At 47.8% G+C, this 16,833-nt stretch overlaps 1 protein-coding gene across 2 annotated transcripts in view; it reads left to right on the forward strand.

Moving 5' to 3' along the window:
* The first annotated feature begins 363 nt into the window (after positions 1-363).
* The window catches only part of PLA2G5 (phospholipase A2 group V), a 21,630-nt gene continuing 5,160 nt past the window's right edge, over positions 364-16,833 (forward strand). The window contains exons 1-4 of one of the 2 annotated variants that reach the window (XM_055083741.1): positions 364-631; positions 9,368-9,460; positions 12,097-12,146; positions 13,356-13,500. In XM_055083741.1, coding sequence (XP_054939716.1) covers positions 588-631; positions 9,368-9,460; positions 12,097-12,146; positions 13,356-13,500 — 332 coding nt within the window. In that variant the 5' untranslated portion in view covers positions 364-587. The remainder of the gene's footprint in view (positions 632-9,367; positions 9,461-12,096; positions 12,147-13,355; positions 13,501-16,833) is intronic. The other variant, XM_007113162.4, reaches the window with a different exon arrangement.

A 16,833-nucleotide genomic window follows, 5' to 3' on the forward strand; every position in this document is an offset into this window, starting at 1 on the left:
CCCTGACGGCTCCAGTACCTCCCCCTCTGACCACCTTCCTCCCCATCTGTTTTCCTAGGCATCCCATCCCCAGGCTCTGTGTTCAGGCCTCTGGCTCCATCAAGACTGAGGACCCCAGGGACTAAAAGAGTCGAGTTACTTAGCAGACTGTCGGATCCTTAAGAAAGTTCTGAGCTCAGGACCGAGGAGGTGGGGGAGGTGATCCCTCCAGGCTTGAGGAGATTAGCAAAGCCTGTGAAGCCGGATAAGGCTGTGACCTGGATAATTCAGGACTCACATCCACCCTCATTGGAATTCTCTGGGTGACTGCCCAGGCTTGTTTGGCAGGAGAGCCAGTTCCAGGCTCCAGGCTTTTGCTGGACTTCCTGCACCTGCCATGGCAGCTGTGGGCTGAGCAGGCAGATGCCCGGCTGGGTCTGGGCAGAAGTTCCTTCTCACCACCTCCAGGCCTGTCTTCACCACCCGTTTCCATTCACGGCTTTAAGATTCTGGAGGCCTAGAATCCACTGGGATCTGCAGCCCGTGGACCCCAATGTTGTGGCTGGAGGAGGGGAGCCAGCGGGGCCTGGGTCTCCAGGCTCTGCCCGATGACGCTGCCCGTGGGAGCAGGAGCTGAGACCAGGCCAGAGAGGTCAGTTGTGGGCATGGAGGCTGCAGGGCAACCAGCTGGAGTGGGTGAGACTGGAGAAGGTGGGGTCCAGGAAGCCAAAGAGGGGGCCCTGGGAGGGGTGGGCGAGGCACAGACCCTGTAAGAGGAGATCCCTCGGGCTGCAGGGTCCTTTAACCAGAATGTGTCAAACTTTGTGAGCTGTGTCATTCTTTTTTTTTTTTTTTAATTAATTAATTAATTAATTAATTTTGGCTGTGCTGGGTCTTCGTTTCTGTGCGAGGACTCTTCCTCGCGGTGCGCAGGCCTCTCACTATCGCGGCCTCTCTTGTTGCGGAGCACAGGCTCCAGACGCGCAGGCTCAGTAATTGTGGCTCACGGGCCCAGTTGCTCCGCGGCATGTGGGATCCTCCCAGACCAGGGCTCGAACCCGTGTCCCCTGCATTGGCAGGAGGATTCCCAACCACTGCGCCACCAGGGAAGCCCCCTGTGTCATTCTTAAAGAGGCAAGGCCACACCTTAAAGGGAGATGGAGGTTACCCAGAAGATCATTGCTAAGATTAGGGGCAAAGCTGGGCAGGGTTATCCTTAGGATTCAAGTTGGGACTCCTGTTTGTGTTAATCTGAGGCCTTGCCGGAATTTCTCTTTAACTTAAACCACACAAAACTATTCCTTTTTGGGAAAAGGAATCGTCAACATCTACTTAATATTCCTTAACTTTTACTAAAATCCTCTGTATGCCACATGCACTTTGGTACATGTGGAAAGTAATACAGAGATGGGGAAGATGCTGTTCTTGGCCCGTATAGGGAGATCTTTCTTCTCCTTTCCTCTCTCTCTCCCAGCCCCTCCCTCCCTCCACTCCCAGGCCCTCTTCTCTGGAAGGCAGTTTAGCTTTGGGCTGAACAGACATGGCCCTGGGAGTCAAACTAATGAGGTTCAACTCAGAGCTTTGCCACTTACCAGCTGTCTGGTTTGGGTGAGTCATTTCTTTTCCTTTGAGCCTCGTTGTCCTAATCTGCAAACTGCATCTGACAGTAGTGCCTCCCTCATAGGATCACTTTAAGGATAAATAGGATAAGCCACATAAAGAACTTAGCAGGGTGTCTGTGCTTAATAAGCACTAGCTATTTCTATTAGTCATTCAACAAACATTTTTTTTTCTAGGACCCAATCTGTGCCATACTGTGTACTAGATGCTGCCAGGGGTAGAGATGAATGAGACACCCTCAATGATTCATAGCCTAGTTTGTTTATTCATTGATTGATTCAGTTAGACAGTCAATAAATATGTATTAAGCCCTATGCTGGGTGCTGGAAATTCAAAATTCCCCAAGTGGCTCCTGTCTGGTGGGGAGACGTTGTAATGTACTGTGATTGATGCTATGATGTGGGAGCTCACAGGCTGCTGGGAGAACGCAGAGAAGCAGAACTTATCCAGTTTGGGGCAGGACGATGGGTCCAGAAGAAGGCTTTTTGGCAAAGGTAGACCTAATTTCCTTATTATTTCTCCAACTCATAGGCATGCTTCTGTTCCAGGACCTTTGTACTTCCTTTGCCTGGAGGCTTCTTCTCCAGGGTGTCCCCATAGCCTGCTCCCTCCCCTCCTTCATGTCCCCTCTGCCCTGAGATGTTTCCTGGCCACCCTATTTAAACTGGCTTCTCCCACCATCAGCCCTCTTCCCCACAACACACAGACACACACACACACCACTCTCCTCCTTTCCTGATTTTTCTCCACAGCGTTTATCAACACCTGCCCAACTCTATATATTTTATTTATTGACTTGTCAATTTCTGTCTGCTCCCACCAGAATGCAAGGTCTCTGGGGGCCATGAGCGTGGAGTTCTCATCTGTTTTGTTCATTGCTTTTCCCCAGAACAGAGCTTGGCACATAGTAGGTGCTCACAAAATAGTTACTGAATGCTAAGCATGTTAAGTCTAGAAAGAGGAGAAGGAATCGAGGAAGTGAAGAAAGTGGGGGGGAGTAAAAGAAGAAAGGGAAGGAGGAAAAAAGAGAGAGAGAGAGAGAGGGAGGCGAGTAGGGGGTGGAGAGAGAGAGAGAGAGAGAGCACAAGACGGTGTGTCTGAGAACTGGACGGGGTTGGCATCAGTCTTCTGCCCAGCAAAGCGCTGGGTTGTGTGTGGATCCAAGGCAAGCTTGGAGAGGCGTGGCAGCAGGTCCTGATGGGCCACGTACCTGTGGGGGAGGCAGGTACTCTGACTTTGTCAGCTTGTGGCCCGTGCTGTCATAGAGGTGAGGCCGATTGACCCAGGAACAGAAAGGGAGGCCGTGAACTCTGCCAGGCAGATATCAGGGAGGCATCTGGAAGAGGCGGCTCCTCCTCTTAAGCGCTGGGAAGGAGTTCAAACGTTCTTCTAGGTGCCGTGGGCATTCTAAAGGCCTGTTCTCATCTCCCCCATGCTAACAGACAGGCGCCGGATCACCATCTCTTGATTTCGCTTTGCGTCTGTTTCCTTAGTGCCTCACTGCAGCTCTGTCCACAGGACTTGCTCAGGAAATGGTTGCTGGGTTGGATTGGAGTTGAAGACAAGCGGATTGGCCTGGGATTGTATCTCAGGATCGTGAGCCTAGAAGCTTTGCTCTTAGGTCGTGGATCTTGCCAGTCAGAGCCATAGGTTGTTGTAGGGTTTCTCCTGCCTCCAAAAAAGAGGTGGCATTACTGCATGAAGAACAGTAGGCTTTTACCAGGTGAAAAAGAGAGTGAAGAACATTCCAGATGGAGGGACCAACAGAAACAGAGTCAGAAAGGAAGGCTGGTTCAGGGAATGTTTCCCAAGAACGAACAGTTGAATTGATTTTTCAAAGATAAAGCAAAACATGTCCTTGCTACCAAGTAGGTGTTTGGACTGCATTTTTAGCAAAAGTTTTGGTGAAAGTTGAACTTGAGCCTGTTACATATGTACCAATAGACTGAGACCAAGACTGGGCTGGCTGTGTGCGTCTTTAGAGCAAACTGCCAACCTACAGAATGGCTGAGATCCAGTGAGGCTGCTACTCCCTCCGGACTTAATTGGTTTACCAATCCAATTGCTGTTACTCCACAAATAAGTATCAACCACCGAATATGTATTAGGCTTTGCGCTAGTGGCTGATAATGTGATGAAGAGCAAGACAAGTTTCCTGCTCTCTAGGGGAAGGAGGGGTAGGAGACGGATGTCATAAACAAGTAAAGAAATACAGCAAAGAGAGTGAAAGATGATGTCAAAGTGCTGTGAGGGCTGTCGAGTTGTAGAAAGGTAAAATGGGCATGAGAAGTTGCTAAATTACTTAGGTTTGCCTAGGTTAATGGGAGAAGTTAAAGTTAGCTGAATGTTGATAATTGGCAAAAGTTTATAAACGGAAAAAAATCTCTAATTTAGTAGTTTGTTGAGTTGGGTCAGAATATTTCTATGATTTGTTGGTTTAATCTTGAGGAATATGATCACTGAATATGAAATCATTTCAACTATTTAGAATTTTCATCGTTTGTACCTAAGTAGATAGATCATCTTTATATTTGCAGAATCATCTTTATATATAGATTATATATATTTTATATATAATACAACATCAAAAACAAAAAAAGATGGTGGTAAGTGCAGTGCAGGGGAAAAACAGTGATATGGGATTAATGGGAGGAGGAGGAGCTACCTTGGGTAGATGGTCAGGGAGGGCCTCCTGGAAGAGGTGTCTTTTAAGATGAAACCTAGAGGATTAGGAATGAAGAGCACCATGTCTTGCTAAGTATTAGTATTCTAGGCAGGGGGAACAGCAAGGGCCAAAGTCCTCAGTAGAAAAGCTTGGAATGTTCAAGAACAGGTTAACATGAGAGCACCCACTGTCACAGAAAGTCGACCTGGAGCTCATCCAGCCCGTGTCTGACTTAAGAGATGTTGCTCTTCGCAATATCCCTGGACGTGACTTGGGCGTGAATCAATGCTGGGACAGGACACCCAAGAAGGTGAGGAGCGTAGAACATTTGACAGCTTTCTCCGTGCCACAGAGCAACTGAAGGGGTCCTGATTTTTCTGTTTTTTTTTTTTCTTTTTAATCTTGGTAAAATGTAATATTTTTCTACACTTTTACAAACCTATGAACCTAATCTTCGTAACTGGCATAACTGACTTCATGTGTTTCTGATGAGGCTCTCGTGTTCCCAACACCTAAAGAAAGCTCCTTTTCCTGTGAAGTCAAGCGAGGGCGTGACTCACCCCCTCCGTCCCTCCTGCCCCTACTACATTTCTGTTCCTAAAAAGTGGTAAATAAAAAGTGCCCCTGGGGACAGGAAACTCACCACTCCCAAGACAGCTCATTATTTCTCCAGGACACTGGAGTCGCTAGAAAAAATTTTCTTGGCTCTTAGCTCAAACCTGACTCCTTGGAGTTCCCACGCTTGGGGCCAGCTCTGCAATGGAGCCACGTGGGACAACGATGCTGCTTTTTACCCCTGAATATCCTTCAGAAGTTTGGAGACAGAGGCTGGGTACCCCGAACCCCCTTCCAAACACCAGTCGGCCCCCATTCCGTCTATCTGACAGGCATCCTGTGACCCAGACACCCCCAGTTTTCAAGAAGCCCTCCTGGAGACGGGGCTCAGGAACAGGCACTCCCCTCCAGGTAAGGTCAGCTAGGACCTCATTCTGGGCACCCACTCCTGCCATCCCTGCCAACACAGCTGTTGCTTTTGTGATCTGACTGGTCCCAGGCTTGGGGATCATACATGTGATTGCTGAGCTGTGTCACCCACCCCTGTCCTTGTGTGCTTCAGTTTGGGGGATCTTAGGATAAGACCTGTTCAGTCTCTTCTTACTGAAGTCACATCATCTTGCTATTGATCGAGGTCATTCTGGGACACTCAGCAGAAGAGTAAAACTCCTTAGCCTGACACCCAAGGTTCTTTGTTGTCACACCCAGTTGCATCTCTTCAGCTAGCCTTTCCCAACATTCCTAAATTCCTACTGTACACGTAGAGAAGGTCCCCTTTTCTGAGAAGTCAAGAGTGCGCGTGTCCGTCTTTCCTAGGAAAAATAGCAAGCATGAATTGAGCCTTTACTATGTGCCAACACAATTCTAAATGCCTGCCATGTATCAACTCAGAACATAGGGATGAGGTAGGTAAAATGATTCACCCCATTATTCAGGTGGGTAAACTGAGGAGCAGAGCACTTGCCCGAGGTCACAGCTAATAAGTGGCACTTCCAGAACACGGGCTCTTAGCTACCAAGCATCCTTGCCTGGTAAGTGTGTGTTCCCAGCTCTACATTCAGTGACATGATGTTAGTTGCATGAAATTGTTCAGGGTGAGAGTATTTACACGACAGAAATGGGCAAATGTTAAAAATCAGGGCTTTTTACCCCCCTGGAGAGTCATTTATTAAATATTTACTAGAATATCGCTGCCTAACACCCTCAGCTACCCCATCTGTTTGCAGTTCCCTGAATGAGCCCTCATAATTCATGCCTATGAGTCCTGCATGTGCTGTTCCTTCTACCTGAATGTCCTTCCTCACATTCTTGTCCTGGTGAACTCCAATCCACTTTCTCTCTCTCTCTTTTTTCTTTCATTTTTAAAAATTGTGGTAATATACACATAACCTAAAATTTACCATCTTAACCATTTGAAGTATGTAGTTCAGTGGCATTGACTACATTTATAGTGTGGTGCGACCATTACCACCAACCATCTTCATAACTCTTTTCATCTTATAAAACTAAAACTCTGCATCCATTAAACATTAACTCCCCATTCTCCCTCTCCCAGCCTCTGGCAACCACTATTCTACTTCCTGTTTCTATGATGTTGATTAAGTATCTCATGTAAATGGAATCACACAGTCTTTATTTTTTTTCATCAATTTATTTTATTTTTGGCTGCATTGAGTCTTTGTTGCTGCGCGCGGGCTTTCTCTAGTTGCGGTGAATGGGGGCTACTCTTCGTTGCGGTGCGCAGGCTTTCGGTGCGCGGGCTCAGTAGTTGTGGCGCACGGGCTTAGTTGCTCCGCGGCATGTGGGATCTTCCCGGACCAGGGCTCGAAACTGTGTCCCCTGCATTGGCAGGCGGATTCTTAACCACGGTGCCACCAGGGAAGCCCAGTCTATGTCTTTCTGTGACTGGTTTATTTCAGAATTCCCTCCCCGTTTAAGGCTGAATACTGTTCCATTGTATGTACACACCACATTTTACCTATGCATTCACCTGTCAGTGGACGCTTGGGTTGCTTCCATGTTTTAGCTACACGAAGAATGCTGCTATCATCATGGTTGTATAAATATCTCTTTGAGACTCTGCTTTCAATTCTTTTGGGAACACATCCAGAAGTGGAATTGCTGGGTTGTACAGTAATTCTACTTTTAATTTTTGAGGAACTGCCATATACTGTTTTCCACAGCAACTGTACCATTTTATGTTCCTACCAACAGGGCACAAGGGTTCCAATTTCTCCAACCTACTTTTCGAGATTCAGTCCAGGTGTCTCCTCTTCTAGAAAGCCCTCAGTGACCTCTTCATCCTGGGATGGGTTCCTTTCATGTGCTTAGACAACATTTACTGAGCAACTACTATGGACTAGGCTCTGAGCTGAGCACTTCAGTCACGAGTTTGCGGAAGAGGCGGTTTCTGCTCTCAAGGCACTCCCTGTCCCATTACTGATGAACACGTGGAGAGGATCGAACTCAAGATTGAGTTCTATGGCAGCCCACTAGAGAGCCCTCCAGGCAGAAGGCCACAGTGAGGCAGGGAGAGGAGAAGGAATGAGGAAGGCCAGGGCAAAGCTAAACACGTGTGCAGTCTTTGGGTGTAGCTACTTCTCAACTCCAGAGCCAGATCTTTTACAGAGAAGCTGGAAATTTGGATTTCAGTCTGAGATCTCTTCACATTTATACATACGCTACTAATTCCATTTTTAAAAGTCACTTGGTAGGACAAGCAAAGCGTTTCCAAGGGCTGGTCTGGGAGCTTATTGTTGCCCTGGGCTGAAAGTTTATTGTTGAGTGAGAGTTAGTTCCAGACACTGCTTGACCTGGGATATCTCGGGACATCTGCCTAGAAATAAGACCTAAATCCCTGTTCACGGATAACTCACCCCGAGAGAAAGGTAGAGAGGGAGGAGCAGGTCCCTTGAAAACATCTGCATTTGGGGGTCAACAAAGATGGGGGGGTGAGCCGCAGGAGGACAGATGGCAGACTGTGGCCTCTTGAAGGCCGGAGGGCAAGAGTTTCAAGAAGGAGGAGGTGATCAGTGGGGTGGAGTGTTCAAGAGAAGCCTAAGCTTGGTCAATGCCAGGCTTTGGGGGATCCCTGAGAGCTGGCTTAGGGATGCAGCAAAAGGTAGGCAGCAGGGGTTCAGAAGAGAGTGGGTGATGGGGGAGAGGAGGTGTCTCTGTCCTGAATTTTGGCTTTTAGAGGAAAAAGAAAGCTGGAGAGAGGTCAGCAGAGGCAAGGGATGTTTTCCTTTTTTGGGAGGGGGGTGGCTTCCTTTTGTTTGGTTTAGGATGGTGAAGCTTGTATATACCTGTAGGCAGAGAAAGGAATTGGTTGAGAAAAAGAAATGAAAATGCAGACCAGAGAGGACTTTTCCCCACCGCAGTTATTGCCCTTGGACATACTGTATATTTATTTGATGCCTTTACTGTCTGTTTTCCCAACCAGAAGAGAAGCTGTCCTATTCACAGTGCATCCCCAGCAATAGCCTGGCAGGGATTAGACACTCGATAAGTACTTTCCGTATTGAAATGAATTCACAGCGTTCCTGCGGGTGCCCAGTGCTTCGGTCCTGGGAAGAGAAGGGTTCATCGGGGCCCAAGAAGGGGCTTCTCTCCGATACTGCCATGAGGGGCGGGGGAGAGAAAAGGAAGGCAAGAGCGGGGAGGGGAAGGAGCTCACGCCCACATATTCCCAGAAAATTGTGTGTTGAGGGGGTGTGTGTCAGGCAAAACGGGCCATCGATGGAGAAGAGCCTTGACTGTGGTTATTCCCTCCTCTGTGTCTGTCCCGAAAGTCTCCCAGGCGTCTGATGGCTTCAGGAAATAGCCACTTCTGAGCACAGACAGGAAAAATATCCCCAGGGGTATTGAGGGGTGAAGTAAGGCTTTCTGCGGGAGTTACCATGAATCCTGGAGCTGGCCCGGGTTGGGTGTGAGAGGTGGGCAAGGAGGCCCTTAAAGCCAGCGGGGCCCAGCTCCTGCCTCTACTCCAGACCGAGGACAGACAGAAGGTGTCACTGGTGAGGAATCTCATTCTGGGGGCTGCCTTGCCCGAGGTGGGTGGGGTCAGGGTGTATAGAGGGACGGGGCTGTGAGAGGAGACCCCTGGCCCCCCATGGCCTCCCCCAGATTTCGGGGAGGTCTCAGTGGCACCTTCTGTATAGTGGGGGCTTGGTACTGTTGATCATGTCCATCCAGGAAACATGAACCGGGATGGTGGGGGCGGTCCTGGGAGCAGGGGGGCTGCTGTACGTAGACTTGGAGGACCTGTCTCCCCAGTGACCTGGCCACTCCCCGGCCCCCGTGTCTCCATGCTTCTGTCGGGCTGTCTGTCCCCACCTCACACTACCGCAGCCATTGCTCCACTCCACAATTATCTCTTGGCCTGGCTCATTCTCCTCCGTGGTTTCTTGATTAAAAATAGCCAACCCCACATCCTTCTGCTGGGAGCCTGCTTCGGGATCCATTGATGGTCCACTTTCCCGGCCTCCAGAGCAGCTATTTCAATGCCTCTGCCATGTCCTCTGTGAAACTTCTTTTGTGCACCTTCAGACTCCTCTGTGTGGGACCTGGCACTGCTCCCTTACATCAACAGCCGTGTCCCAAGATGATCTCATGTGCACCTGGGACTTTGGTTTTCTTCAGGTATGGTGAAGCCAAGAGATCAGGAGACGATTGCATTTAAAAGATGGTTTGTTACAGTTTCCAAGAGAAGGGGGCGTACCACACCTAGCAGGGCCGCACAGAGAAGGACCAGGGTTGATCAGGAGACAGAAGAAATGAGGGAAAGCATGGCCCAGAGCCTGTATTGTGTTTTCTGTGGCGAAGGCAAGACAGGGCAGGGTGAACCGTTTAGGACAGGCTAGCTTGAATAATTTCAGTGGACTTCAGGCCGTAGGGGTGAAAGCTGGTGGTCTGGTCCCGGCCCTGGGGTGATTTAGGCCAGGGGAAATATTGGCTGGGAGTGTGAAATTGAGATAGAGTTAGTGGTTGGGCATGGGAGTTTAGGATGGGGTTGGTTTGCACTTGAAAGCCACGTTCGCAGGAGAGTCTTTTGCTTTATCTAGGGATTAGCTAGTCTTGGAGGGGCTGTCTCTTTCCAGCCCGGCAAGGTCCCCAAGATGCTAAAGTGTCATGAAATGTAGAAAATGAACAAGATGATTCGTACACAGGGGCTGTTCAGAAGCAGTGGAGTAGGGTCAGTCAAAGGAGTAGATTCACAGTCCTGGGCTGAATCCTTGGGCAACTCACTTTCCCTTCCTGAGGCTCCATTTCTTCTCCTGTAAAGTCAACAACTGCTATTCTCTCGTTCAACAAATGATTGTTAAAGGGCAGACACTGCCAGCAGGTTTCACAGTACCCACGTGTTAGGGTCATTTGCAGGTTTAAGGAGACAGTGGACAGTGTCTGGCATGTCTTAGGTGCCCAGTACATGGTAGCTGGTGTCCTCCTCCTGCTACAGCTACAGGAAGCAGTGAGGAAGATTGGCTTGGAAGGGTAAGGTCTAGGGTCATTCTCCTTGTCTGTTTAGAGCCCTCAGAGTGGAGGCTGTGGGTGGACAGAACCCTCAGGAATGTTCTTGGAACTCAGAGGAGCTGCTGGACAAAGGATGGCATGGAGAGGCCAGCCCAGCTGCTGGGAGCCCTGGGGAGTTGGAGGTTGTGTGTTTGGAGCCAGGCCACAGGAGGTACCAGGGGCCCGGGGCAGAGCTCTGGCAGAGTGACCACGGAACTCAGGGATCGGAGACAGCAGGGCATCGGAGTAGAATCCTGGTAGACTGCAGGCCAGCTGAGCATCTCTGGGTGAACAAGGACTTTGGGATCCAGAGAGGGAAGGGAAGCAGGCAGCCACTGGTAAGGAACTTCTAAGAGGCCAAGTTAGAATCCGTCACTGGCCCGAGACATAAGGAATTTCCCTTGCCTTCTGGGTGAGATTTTTTTGGACTCGTGGCTAGTGATTCATGCGTTTGTCAAAGGTAGATGCTGGGGAGGGAAGCTGGGGCCTCCAGGCCCATGGGGTAGAGCAAGTGAAGGACCCTAGCCCACTCCGCTCAAAGGGGAACACATCCCTCTAGGGAGGGAGGATGTATGGGGCAGTGAGTGACGCGCCAGGCTTGGGTTTGAACCTCAACTCCACTTTTTACCAGCTGCGTGACTTCTGGCAGGTTGTTTGAGCTCTCTGAGCCTCCATTTCTGCACTGGCAAAATGAGAACTGTTGGGGAGGAAGACATTTTCTACCCTTCTAAGTTCTCCTGGCTGGTCTAAGAATTAAATCGACATGAGATAGACTAACAGGAGAAAAACAAACAGAAGTTTAATAACACATACACATGGGAGAGACCCAGGAAAACTAAGGAACTCACCAAAATGGCCCAAGCCCTTGTCTTAAATACCATCTTCTGCTAAAGACCAGGGAGGATGTTGGGGGTAGGGGTTTGGGACTTCAAAGGGGAGGAAGGCAATTCACACAGAGTTGGGAAAGCAAATGTTATGCAGATGTTTGCTGGGCCTGCAGAGACAATGGAACACAGGGTCGACTCTGGTCTCTAGGCCCTGCCAAGTTTCTCCAGCCACAACTATTCCCATATTCCTTGCAGATACCTCTGTAATAGCTCTATGCCGGGAACAGACCCTTTATCTAAATTCTTGAGGCAGTTAAGGGAGAGGTAAAAAGAAAGACTCCCCTAATCTTCTGTTTCTTAAAATTAATCAGCCTAAATGAACCCTTATGCCAAAGAGACACACTTTGGGGTTCACATTTTGCTCCCTTACAGAACAATGATACCTACCCTTCGGAGCTGCTCTGAGCACCCAGAGTTGACTTATTTTTTTAGGTAGGCATGGTGCCTGGGGCCCATGAAAATGTTTTAATTTTAAATTCTTTTAAAATCAGGAGAAAAAATAATATAATATAATGAACATATAAGAATGAATCCAGCCTGGATTGTATTTGTTTTTATACCAACACAGCTGTAAAATATAATTGAAAAAGAATTTTCAGGAAGGAGCAATCGTGCTGGGGGTATTTGCGATGGGAAAATTCTCTCCCATCTCTAACGGGGACAACCCACGGGTGCCCCTCTCCTCCCAGGGACCCCTTGGGTCAACTCCTTGAGGTTTTGGCCTCATCTTTTCCAGCTGCTGTTGCCTGTTTACTGCTCAACACGAGAGGGTGGGGCCTGGTGGGCCAGGGAGTGGCCCCCCCCAGCCAGGAGTGGATCTGAATGGGCCGTGAGGGCCTCTCCCGATCGACATGTCATGGGCTGTGTTTTCTTTTCCAGAACCCTGGAGATGAAGGGCCTCCTCACACTGGCTTGGTTCCTGGCTTGTAGTAAGTGCTTGCCCCAAGACCTCTGAACTTTTGACCTTTCACCCCACAGGAACAATAAGGTAGTGGAAAGGAGACCAGTCTTGGAAGTCCTGGCGACCCGATTTTGAATCTTGGCTCTACCCTGACCGTGTCGATTTCAGCAAGAGGCTTGGGCTCTCCGAGCCTCTGTCTCCTCATCTGACACAGAATAATAGTGGACGGGTTGTGCTGCGGCAGGATTCTAGGAGAGGACATGGAAAGTTTGTGCCACGTGGAAGGCCTGGGGCCTGTAGACATGGGAGGCAGATATTTTACTTTGATGCCAAATAAAATACGATAAAACTATCACAACACAAGATCCTTATATAAATATTCCATTCCACGATTCCTGGGCATTCTCTGCTCAGGCCTGTCCAGGTTTTCTACATGTCTCACCTGCTGCCACCTCCCAGCTGGAGGGAACTGCCCAGCGTTGCGGGGAGCCTGGCTTTAGGCCTCCCCTGCAGCCCCGTCACCGTGTACACAGCCTCTGACAGGCTGTCCTACTGATGCCTTGCCAGGTCCCTGGAGACTGCAGGAAGAGTGGAAGAGTGCAGGGAGAGGGCCTCTGGCTCACTGCAAAACCCTGGGCAAGGCACCTTCCCCTCTGAGCTACAGTTTCCCAACTGTAAGATGAGGGAGCCGGCTTCAGTGATCTCTACGGGTCCCACACTGCTCGAAGAGTCTGTGCCTCCTGTTCCAGATGGTGTTAACTGCGGGGGGAGGACGGGTGGATCATCAGGAGAGACAGGAAGTGCCTGTCTGCCTGCTTCATACAGATACCATATTCATTATCCCTAACATTTCTTGGTCACTTAACTATGTGTCTGTCACTGTGCTAGAAATTTACATACTTTATCTTTTTTCAACCCTCATGACATCTCCACAAAGTAGGCGTTCATTTTAGGCCCCCCCGCCCCCCGCATTTTGCAGATGAGGAAACTGAAGCTCTGAGAGATGAAGTGACCTATTCAACATCATGCTGTGAATTAGTGGCAGAGCTGGGACTGTCCACGTCCAAACTTCCAGTTCCTTCTCTATGCTGTTTGCCCTCACGTTTCTCATTCCTCTCCCATGAATGGGGAGGATAAAAAAGGGACACATTGGTCCCTCAGAGCCTCAAGGTGAAAGAAAGGGCGGGAGCACATGGGAAAGTGGGCCTGGAGCAGGTTTGCCTGGACTGTCTTTCAGGTGTGCCTGCCGTCCCAGGGAGCTTGCTGGAGCTGAGAGTGATGATTGAAAAGGTGACGAGGAAGCCCGCCCTGATGAGCTATGGCTTCTACGGCTGTTACTGCGGCTGGGGGGGTCAAGGAACCCCCAAGGATGGTACTGATTGGTGAGTTAATTGTCATAACTGCCTTTCATGCTCCAGGCTCTGTATCCACATTATCTCATTTAATTCGATATCAATTCTGAAAGATGAGTATTAAAGCACCATTTTATAGATAAGAAAACTGAGTCTCAGAGAGGTTAACTGACTTGCCCAAGATACATCTAGTAACTCCCCGAATCTCACTGCCTAATATATCGGTTGATCTATCACTACATAACAAACCACCCCAAAACGTAGTAGCCTAAAGCGATGACAACCATTTATTTTGCTAAGATTCTGCCCCTTGGGCAGGGCTTGATGGGATGGCTTGTCTCTTCCCCACCTGGCTTCAGCTTGGGCAGCTCCGCGGAGGCTGGGTGGTCTGCTTTCTAGAATGATTACTCCTATGGCTGGCAAGTTGTTGCTGTCTGCTGGCTGGGAGCTCAGCTGAGGCTGTGGGCCAGGGGCCTCAGTTCCTCTCACTTAAGCCTCTCTAAGGTTCCTCACAGCACGGTGACTCTTGGGTTTCAAGAGTGAGTGTTCCAGAACGGCATGACAAAAGAGCATGGCGTTTTTGTGATCCAGCCTCAGAAATTCTACTGTGTCACTTCCACTGTTCTCTTTGTCAAGGCAGTCACAAAGCCTTTAAGAGAGAGGGGGCCTAGTTTCCACCTCTTGATTGGGAAGTGGCAATGTTCTAGAAGAACATGTGAGATGGGAGAGATTGCTCTTTGAAAAATACAACCTGCTGGGTTAACAATTCTTATACAGCTAGACATGTATAAGGGGATGGGGGGCTTAAACAAATGGAGGGCAGATGGTTGGAGCCAAGCTTATCACTGCTGGAGTGGGAGTTTACAGACCAGACAAGCAGGGACAGGAAGCTAGAATGATCTATGTGATGATGGATTAGAGTTGGAGACTTCAGTATAAACTCCTAGTTAGCTGAATATAGATGCAGATGGTTACATATAAAAACATGTAGAGATATGTGTAATTACGTCGGTTAATATAGACACATATTTGTTTTGCTCTGTCGTCTGAGAGGCCCTAAAAGAAACAATACCCCAGAAGCAATAAGCAGCACCTAGTGCCCAGACCTGGTTTCTGATACCATTCCAATAAGAGGAAACAAGGCTCCATGGAGAGATGGCTGATCCTAGGACTGGGCAGGAAATATACAAGATGAACCTGGAGCTTTTTGTAGTGCCCAAAATTAAGGAAGGGCTCAAACAAAACAAACCCAAACCAAACCCCTCACTGACAGGAATATGTCAAAGAGCACAGGAGCCAACTGGGAGAGCCCCCAATGGCCCAAACTGGAACAACATGGGCAACAAAATAAACCCATAACCCATCTTATCATGACAAAAACATCAAAGAAATCCCAGTAGGAGAGCATCCTACAAAAGACTTGACCCACCATTCCTCAAAATTGTCAAGGTCATCAAAAACAAGGAAAGTGTGACAAACTGCCACAGCCAAGAGGAGCCTAAAGAGACAGGACAACTACGTGTAACATGGTGTCCATCACTGGATCTTGGAATAGAAAAGAACATTTAGGTAAAAACTAAGAAAATCTGAGAAAATCTAAGAAAATCTAAAGAAACTATGGACTTTTACAATTAATGAATCAATAGTGATATGTTATTATTTAATTAGTTAACATTTATTTAATAATGTATCAGTATTGGTTTGTTAGCTGTAACAAACGTATTATACTCATAAAAAGTGTTGATAATAGGGGAAACTGGGTGTGGGGTAAAAGGGAGCATTTGATACAATATTCTCGATTTTTCTGTAAATCGAAATTTTAAAAAAATGCAGTTGCCCACAGCTATCACACTTGAAGTTTAGTTTTTGCTCATTTAACCATGTGAATCACCTGACTCATTTAACCATTTTGCTCATTTAACCATCTTCTCCACCTGGCTTCAGCTTGGGCAGCTCCGCTGAGGCTGGGTGATCTGCTTTCTAGAATGATTACTCCTATGGCTGGCAAGTTGTTGCTGTCTGCTGTTGCTGGGAGAATATCAATTCCAGGACCCAGGTTTCTCCTGTCTCGTGACTTTCCCCATGGCCTCAGAGTCCTCGGCTGGGGCATCTGCATCCAGCTGAGATGGAGAGAGAGATAGTGGAGGACAGAGTGGGAATTTTTTTTTTTAACATCTTTATTGGAGTATAATTGCTTTATAATGGTGTGTTAGTTTCTGCTTTATAACATGAGTGAATCAGCTATACATATACATATATCCCCATATCTCCTCCCTCTTGCGTCTCTCTCCCTCCCACCCTCCCTATCCCACCCCTCTAGGTGGTCACAAAGCACCGAGCTGATCTCCCTGTGCTATGCGGCTGCTTCCCACTAGCTATCTATTTTACAGTTGATAGTGTATATATAAGTCCATGACACACTCTCACTTTGTCCCAGCTTAACCTTCCCCCTCCCTGTGTCCTCAAGTCCATTCTCTACGTCTGCGTCTTTATTCCTGTCCTACCCCTAGGTTCTTCAGAACGATTTTTAATTTTTTTATTTTTTTAGATTCCATATATATGTGTTAGCATATGGTATTTGTTTTTCTCTTTCTGACTTACTTCACTCTGTATGACAGACTCTATGTCCATCCACCTCGCCACAAACAACTCGGTTTCATTTCTATTTTTTTTTTCGATTCAAACTTTATACTTAATGTTTTTTTTTAAACATCTTTATTGGAGTATAACTGTTTTACAATAGTGTGTTAGTTTCTCCTTTACAACAAAGTGAATCAGTTTTACATATACATATGTTCCCATATTTCTTCCCTCTTGCGTCTCCCTCCCTCCACCCTCCCTATCCCACCCCTCTCGGTGGTCACAAAGCACAGAGGCGATCTCCCTGTGCTATGCTGCAGCTTCCCACTAGCTATATAATTTACATTTGGTAGTGTATATATGTCCCTGCCACTCTCTCACTTCGTCACAGCTTACCCTTCCCCCTCCCCATGTCCTCAAGTCCATGCTCTAGTAGGTCTGTGTTTTATTCCCGTCCTACCACTAATCTCTTCATGACATTTTTTTTTTCTTAGATTCCATATATATGTGTTAGCATACAGTATTTGTTTTTCTCCTTCTGACTTACTTCACTCTGTATGACAGACTCCAGGTCTATCCACCTCATTACAAATAACTCAGTTTCATTTCTTTTTATGGCTGAGTAATATTCCATTGTATATATGTGCCACATCTTCTTTATCCATTCATCTGTTGATGGACACTTAGGTTGCTTCCATGTCCTGCCTATTGTAAATAGAGCTGCAATGAACAGTTTGGTACATGACTCTTTTTGAATTATGGTTTTCTCAGGGTATATGCCCA

The sequence above is a fragment of the Physeter macrocephalus genome, chromosome 3, assembly GCF_002837175.3.
Source record: "Physeter macrocephalus isolate SW-GA chromosome 3, ASM283717v5, whole genome shotgun sequence".
NCBI classification, from domain to species: Eukaryota; Metazoa; Chordata; class Mammalia; order Artiodactyla; family Physeteridae; genus Physeter; species Physeter macrocephalus.